At 40.7% G+C, this 8,081-nt stretch overlaps 1 protein-coding gene across 8 annotated transcripts in view; it reads right to left on the minus strand.

Annotated features, from left to right (window-relative positions):
* ANKRD42 (ankyrin repeat domain 42) overlaps positions 1 to 4,162 on the minus strand; it is a 66,910-nt gene extending 62,748 nt beyond the window's left edge. For 5 of the 8 annotated variants that reach the window (XR_004903866.1, XM_036028734.1, XM_036028731.1 and 2 more), the window contains exons 1-2: positions 3,117 to 4,025; positions 1,433 to 1,599 (exon numbers count right to left, since the gene is read on the minus strand). Coding sequence is in view for 6 of the 8 variants with exons in the window: in XM_036028734.1 (XP_035884627.1) it covers positions 1,433 to 1,599; positions 3,117 to 3,174 (225 nt within the window). In the remaining 2 variants the exon portion in view is untranslated. Of the gene's footprint in view, positions 1 to 1,432; positions 1,600 to 3,116 lie in introns of all 8 variants that reach the window. The other 3 variants (XM_036028736.1, XM_028517158.2, XR_004903867.1) reach the window with 2 other exon arrangements.
* Positions 4,163 to 8,081: the final 3,919 nt, after the last annotated feature.

Raw genomic sequence — 8,081 nt, forward strand, 5'->3', positions numbered from 1 at the left:
CCAAAGTACAGATTAAGTGCAGGGGGCGGGGGAGCAAAAAAAAGAAAAAGACTGCATAGTGAATAGACCTACTGCGGCAGGCTGGGGAAATGTAGTAGCTAAAATAAGTTCCCCCCACACAGCCTTGAATCTTGAGAAAAAAATCTCAGTTATCTTTGTACACAGCCCAAGAATAAGAAATTTTGCATAAAAAATTTACTAGGCACTGCTTGTACTAGCTAAAACTTGAAACCAACTGAATATCCATCCATTGAAAAATGAATAAATTCTGATATTAGTCTAAGAATAAACTGTCACAACATGGCTGAAAGAAATAAAGTAGAGGCCTTGGCTGGTGTGGCTCAGTGGATTGAGTGTCAGCCTGTGACCCAAAAGATCACCAGTTGGATTCCCTGTCAGGGCACATGCCTGGATTTCAGGACAGGTTCCCAGTTCAGGGCATGTGAGAGACAACCTATCAATATATCTCTTGCACATCCATGTTTCTCTCCCTCCCTCCCCTCTCTCTAAAAATAAATAAAGTCTTTCAAAAAATAAACTACATTACATATATTTAACCACATGTATCAAGCTGCGGAATGATACATGTCATTTATATAAAACATGTCATTTAAGACAATGATATAAGCATATGCAATAACAGCATAAAACAAAGATGGGAATAATAAACACCAAATTCAGGGTAATAGTTATCTCTGGAGTTGGAAGAAGAGAAATGGTGCCTAGGAGGGGTGCACAGGGACTTCAAATGTATCTATAATGCTCCATTTGTTTTCCAAAAATCAGAAGCAATTACAGCAAAAATGTTTGGACTTAAGAAAACTAGGTATTCACTATATTACCCACTCTAAGTTACCCTTTATGTTTGCCTTTGGAACCCAGCCACCACACTGTGAGGAAGCACAAACCAGCCCAGGTGGAGAACTTCTACCAGTAGGCCCATGTGGAGGAGAATTAAGGTACCCAGCCTAAAGCCAACATCTACCACCAGACATCTGCGTGAATAAGACCTCAGAAGGTTCTAGCCCCAGCTTTTCAATCTGTAGCTAAACCCCAGATATCATGGAGCAGAACAAGCTGTCCCTGGGATCCAAATTCCTGGTTCACTCCTGAGCATAAATAAATGGTTATTTTATCCCACTAAGTTTTGGTTTAATTTGTTACAAAGCTCAGGTTCACTCCTGAGTATAAATAAATGGTTATTTTATCCCACTAAGTTTTGGGTTAATTTGTTACAAAGCTCAGGCTCACTCCTGAGCATAAATAAATGGTTATTTTATCCCACTAAGTTTTGGTTTAATTTGTGACCAAAACACCCATTAGACTGAAATGAAAAAGAAAATATTTGCAGTGCTTCATGTAGGACCTCAGTCCTGTTGGTTAAATTTGCAAAACTGCTGTAAATTTAACCTAGTTTTATTTAGCTTCTTACCTCCAAACTTCCAGAATGTGCTGCCCAATGTAAAGGGGTAAATTTATGGATGATGTCAACTTCATTAATGTTGGTTCCACGTTCTACTATTTCTGAAAGCTGCTTTACATCTCCAGCTCTTACTGCATCATGTATGCTACCAAAATGCACTTTCCTCCTGGCGCCTACTGAAAAATTGAATTGTCTAAATTATATTACAATATAAAAAAATACTGAAGCAATAAGTCAAAAGAAAGAAAAAAATGGCTTTGATTTTCCAAATAATTTACTATAGACATAATTGTGATTAACATGTTGATCTGACTTCCGTTTCAGTTCTAACATGTAACGAGCATGGAGAACTGGTGAACAAACTGAAAACTAATGACTTTTCTTGGACTGATCAGAGAACTGAGGTCTCAGGAAAGACAGGCAAATACAGAGAAACACATTAAAGTTCAGCTTACCTGGAGCAGGAACCATTGGAGCCATAAAGAGCTAGAAGCACTTAAATGGGGAGTTGTTGAGGGATTTTAAACAGAAGAATAATAATTATCAGATGTGTAATGCTGGGTGTATAGGACTGGCTGTGGTTAGGGGATTGACTATGAAGTAAAATTTCAACACTAGAGATTCAGGGAGACCATGTAAGAAAATAGGTATGGTAGTCTACAGCAGAAAGGTTGATACCTGCAACCAAGAGAATGGCATTAGGAACAGAATATTCAACAAATACTATGAAAACAGGTTAAACAGAAATTGGATGTGAATAGTGGACAAAATAAGGGAAGAGTATGCAAGGAATCTGGCTTAGTTCCCTGGTGTGGTGCCATTGAGACAGTGAATGCTAAAGGACAGAGAAGGCATATGGATACAAAATTATGTTTTAAGCATGTTCTCCAGGTGCTCAAGCAACAGTTTCAGAAAGGACTTTAACATATGAGTCTGCAGCCCAGAGGCGTGATGTGAGATTCAGACTTCAGTGTTAGATGTGTCTCAGTATTAGGTAGGTTTTTCTGATACCCATCCTCACCTCCTACTGGAACTAATGGCACTCTACTCTTCTTTATAATACTCATCACATTAGTCATTATTTGTTCAGTATTTATCTTCCCCAGTAGAAGGTAAGGAATATGCTTATCTTCTTTAATGATATATCCTTAAGACACAGTGCATTTTATCCAATTCATAAGTATTTACTAGATGGCTGAATGAATAACATAATTTGGGGGTCCTCAGTAGGACTGAAGTACAGTACATAACATGGAAAAAAGCACCAGTGATGGCAGCGTCCAGGGAAAAAAAGCAACATTTAAGGAGAGGATGAAGGAAAGTCAGCAAAGAAAAGGGAGAGTCAACAGAGTGGAAGGAAGAAAACTAGGTAAGTTTAATGTCATCTCCACAGGGTAAATGCTTCAGAAAAATCAAGGAAGAACTTAAAAGCGTTCTTAAGATTTAACGACAGTGGACATCAATGGGTAAAAAGACTGAGGAATGTGCAGATGGAAAGAAAGGCAGTAAAGCTAAAATAAAGGAGATTGGGGAAAAGGTGAACAGCTTTGAGACCACTGAAAATAGGTCACTTAGGGGAAATGAGGAGTGACAGCTGAGAAAGGCAACTGCCAGAAAGCGATAAGGTTGCTGGGGGCAGAAGTGAGAAAAGTAGTGTGGCAGAGACAAGGGCCATGGAAGTAACAGGACTCACACGGCGTTGTGTTCTCCGCAGAGGAGGTGGAAGGGCCTGACCCGGGCACCCCAGGCATGGTGCGATCCCACGGACTCCGGGGAGGAGAAGAGTCCAGGCCCCTGCTGCCACGACGGTCTTCACTGGCTGTCACCCATGAGCCACTGCAGCGGCCGCCTTCGTCTTCGCTAGGACCAGGGCCGCCGTCCTTCCTTGCTCCCTCCCAGGAGCCCCTGCAGCGGAACCCTCCGTCTTCACTTTCCTTCTCCCAGAAACCACTGAGGCGGCGGCAGGAGTCTTGGCTGCCGCTCACCCGGGAGGAGTCGCTGGCCGCGTAGCCGCGGTCTTCACTTACTCCCTCCCAGGAACTACTAAAGCTGGGGCCGCCATCGACACTCCCTCCTCCCCAAGAGCCACTGAGGCGGCGGCTGCGGTCTTCACTGCCTCTCTCCCCCGGGTCGCTGGTTCCGGGGCCGCGGACTTCCTTGACCCCCTCCCAGGTACCACTGAGATGGAGGCCGCAGTCTTCTCTGACGGTTCCTCCAGAGTCACTAGACTGGTGGCCGCCCACTTCACGGAAACGGACGTCGCTGCTGCCAAATCCGCGGTCTCCTCTCACTCTCTCCCAAGAGCTGCTGTGACCATGGCCACCATCTCTCCTAACTGTCTCCGGAGAACCAGCGCGGCGGTGGCCCAGGTCTTCACTGACCCTTCTGGAGTTACTGATGGAAAAGATAACGTCCTCACTTACGCTTCCCGTAGAGACGCTGCAGCGACGGTCATCATCTTCAAGGGTTCTTTCCCTGTCTTCGCTGAAACTGAACTCCTGATCTTCGCTACCTCTTTCCTTTGACCAGCCGCCGCGATGGCTGGGTCGGCCGTTTATCCTCCACACACGAGGGCCAGTTGTGGCGGCCGCCGTCTTCGGCTGCTATTCCCTGCGAGTCGCTGTGGCGGCGACCGCCGGACACGGGTACGCTCCCCTTGGAGTAACTTTACAGCGTTCTGACTCCCGCCATCTGCTTGGAGCGCCCACAGAGCCGTCGCCTTGGAAACGAAAACTTCCGGCGTGCTCTGGTCACTTCCAGTTCCTTACGGCTTGCGTCACTTCCGTCTTCCCTTCCTTCACCTTTTTCCAGGCTTCCCTTCAGGAGGAGTCGGATCCTGGTACATACCGGTTTTTCGGTGAAATTCCTCTCGGTCTCACACCCAGGCTTATCTAGGCCCTGTCTTTAAAACTGCCAGGCCTGGATCGCACCCTTCATGGCTCAGCGCTCAGGTGGAGGCTCCAGGATTGCGGTCTGCGTAGGTGACCTGTGTGGCGCGTGCCGGGCGGGGCCTTTCGTCCTTGACAAACCTAGTGTAATTGTTTAAGTGCTGGTTGGGACGTTGAAGAAAGGCTATTCTTAACCCTAACTTCTCACAAGTGTGGCAAAAGACCTACAGGGAAGTTAGCAGCTGCAGCCGCTCTCACTATTGAGTGCTTACTATTGCCTGGCCCTTTGATAATCGCTTGGTACTTAATTCTCACAATAATTTTGTAAGGTAGGTGTTATCCCTATTTTACAGGTAAGGACATTCAAAATATCAGTTATTTGCTGAGGCCAAACAGGCAAGTTGTAGAACCAGTGCAAAAAAAGCAAAACAAAAAACCACAGGTCATTTATCAAGAGATTGCTCCAGGTCTTCTGACTTAGAATCCAAGGTTCCTTCCACTGTAACTGTAAAATGTTTACTTTGAACAGTTTGGCCCAGATCTTTTTCTTCAGCCCTATTGCTTAACGTGTATTCTTCCATTAACTATTATAAATGTATGGGTCAAATGTGTGCAAACGTGCTAGCAGCTGAGAATACAGAAATTAAAATTGTCCTCCAACATCATCACCCACCTTGATTCTCATCCTGGTTTTTTTTCCCTCCATTAGTATTGCCTTTCCACGGGTGGGGTTTTGTAGTTGCTATAATTGCTACTTTTTTTTTTAGCTACAAAACTTTTAAATTTTATTTTTCAATTACAGTTGACACTCTTATTTTGTGTTGGTTTCTGGTGTACAGCATAGTGTTAGGCAGTCATATACTTTACAAGGTGATCCCCCTAATATTTAAGAACCCACCTGGCATCATACATAGTTATCACAATATTGACTATATTCCCTGTGCTATACTTTACATCCCCGTGACAGTTTTGTAACTACCAATCTGCACTTCTCAATCCCTTTACCTTTTTCACCTAGTCCCTTAACCTCCTGACCTCTGCTTTGCCATAGGTTTTGTGCTCTGAACATATTTGGAAAATTCCCCTGACCATATTTTTCCTCTCTTGAAATACAGTAAATTGCCTTTCTTTAACTTCCACAGCATCTTGTAATATTAATAACTGCCATTTGTTGAGTTCATATGATGAGTCTGGCACTATAGTAAGTGCTTTATATTAGTTTTATTTAATCCTTACTATAACCTTCCAGGATAGTATTACCGTTGCTTTACACAGATAAAGCACCAAAGTTAATTGTCTGAGGGCACACAACTAGTTAGTTGGAAGTACCTGAATCAGGGTTTCTACTTAGATCTTTGATTTTGCTGCACATACTCTACAAAGTCTCTGAATTCCTGCAACCTTTTTATTAGACCACTTATCACATTGTATTATAATTACCTGTTTAACAGTTGATTTTCACCCCTACCCTTCATGGACTCTGAGCTTTTGGAAGGTAGGTACTGTTTTCTTTCTTCATTTTGGAGTTCCTGATATCTAGAATATATACTTCAAGGAGAAAGCTTACTAACTGCTGTGTGGGTAAGTGGGGAGGCTGATTGGTCGATTGTCTGGTGGATGAACTGATAGACTGAAAGTAAAGGATTTTACACGTACGAGAGATTTGGGGATTAGTCATCCCAATTACCTCATTTTTAGAAATGGGGCAATTGAGACATTTTACCAGATATCTGTTGAATTACTAGTATGGGACAGTTTCTATGTTAAGTGATTTGAAAATAGTTTCAAACTTAATCAGTATTATTATTTCTGTTTTTACAGATGAAGAAACAGCGCAGATTTGGCCAAGACCACATAACTAGGAGGTGGGGGACTGGAACCCACTATGATTGACTCCAAATTAATATAGTGCTGTAGCCACTTACATAATAATGGTAATGGGTTCATTTTTTGCTTTGTTGTATGGATAAACTCACTGAGGGAATGAGGCAGCACATCCTTAAAGGGTGTACACATGGCAGGAAAGAACAAAAAAGGAAACAAACAGCAGAAAAAGTAAAATCTCCCAAAAGAGATTAAAAAGGATTTAAAAATAAAAGCAGAAATAAATGAAATGGAAAATAAATTGATCACAATAATAATTGGTACTTGAAAAGAACAATAAATAGACACTTAGCAAATCTGAGGAAGAAAAGGAAAGAAAACAATTTGGAAACAAAAGGAACATATTACACAGATAGGAGGATCTTTGAAAATCAGAAATGATTTAATGTAAACTTACGCTAATAGTCCTGAAAATTGACTTGCATCATTTTCTAAGAAAGCATAAATTTCAAAAAACTGGCCTAAGGGTTAGAAAACCTTAATAAACTGATAATCATAAAAGAATGACCTATGTATGCCTGACAAAAGGCACCAGGAACAAAATAAAGAAGAATACTTCCCAACTATGACAGTACTAATAGATGCTAAATAAGGAGAGCTTTGAAAGAAGTGTCTCTCAGTCTCACTTATCAATGTGATTGCAAAAATCCTAAGGAAACTATGAAGCCAGCAGTGCATTTAGAGAATGTCGTAACTAAGTTGGGGTTATCCTACCAGTACAAGGATGGGTTACCATTAGACAGTATAGCAGTGAAAATATCCTAATTTAATAAATGAGAAAAACTATATGATCTTAAGTCATACTGAAAAGTCACTTGAAAAATTAGCATCTATTACTGATTCAAAAGTTAAGTTCATATTAACATAAAAAGAACCTTTAACTGAATGAACAAATAAACAGCACACTTAATGTTATAGTCCGTGTTATCTGCAGTCATTCCTGTGAGTCTGCACTGGTCTGCAAATTTTGGTCCCAGTGTAATAATAAGCAAGATAAATAAGGTATGATTGAACAGGAAATTAAGATGTGATATTGTTTACCTGGAAAGCCTAAAGCAACTGTAAAATATTAAATATTAGAATAAAAAGTTCAGTAAGATGGTAAGCTTGATAGCAGCATACGGAAGATTTCCCACTAATGAGAATCAATTTTTAAATGTAAAAAAAGATCTTGTTCACATCAGCAGCAACAGTGGTGGAAAATTCTAGGAACAAATTTATCAAGAAGTAAGCAAAATCTACCAGAAAACCATAGAACTTTATTTATGGATGTTACAAAAGATTCAAATAGATGGAAAGATGCTGTGTCCCTGTGTGAGGAGGCTCAGTACTGTAGGTTGGATTCTCCTGAGGCCATAAATTGGTTGCATTTCAAGTAACTTCTAATGTAATTTTTAGTGGAAATTGTCAAGATAATTTCAGATTTGTCTGGAAAATTTAATGTGCAGGATTAAATAAAACATTTCTGAAAAAGGACAATTAATGAGGACTTAACCCTGATACATACTAGAACTATAAAGCTAGAGTATTTAGAACAGGGTGGTGTAGGAAAAGGACTAGACAGATTAGTGGAACAAAACTATTAACAGAATCCAGAAATTAGCCCATTTGTTTATTACAGAGGTTTTATCAAATGGAGAAATGGCTCTTCAGTATTTTCACATACAATTTCAAAAGAATTAAAGATATTAGCAAAGTGTTAGAAGACAATACAGAAAATTTGTTTAATCTTAGGAAGACCTTTCTAAGCAAGACAAGCCCCAGAGACCACAAAAGGAAAAAAATAGTATAATAAACATTTAAAAGGTTACAAGCTATGTTACTAGAAGATCAGACACTTATTCTAAAAATTTAAGTCAAAACACAAAATAATGAGCAAAAACAAA

The sequence above is a fragment of the Phyllostomus discolor genome, chromosome 6 (assembly GCF_004126475.2).
Source record: "Phyllostomus discolor isolate MPI-MPIP mPhyDis1 chromosome 6, mPhyDis1.pri.v3, whole genome shotgun sequence".
NCBI lineage: Eukaryota > Metazoa > Chordata > Mammalia > Chiroptera > Phyllostomidae > Phyllostomus > Phyllostomus discolor.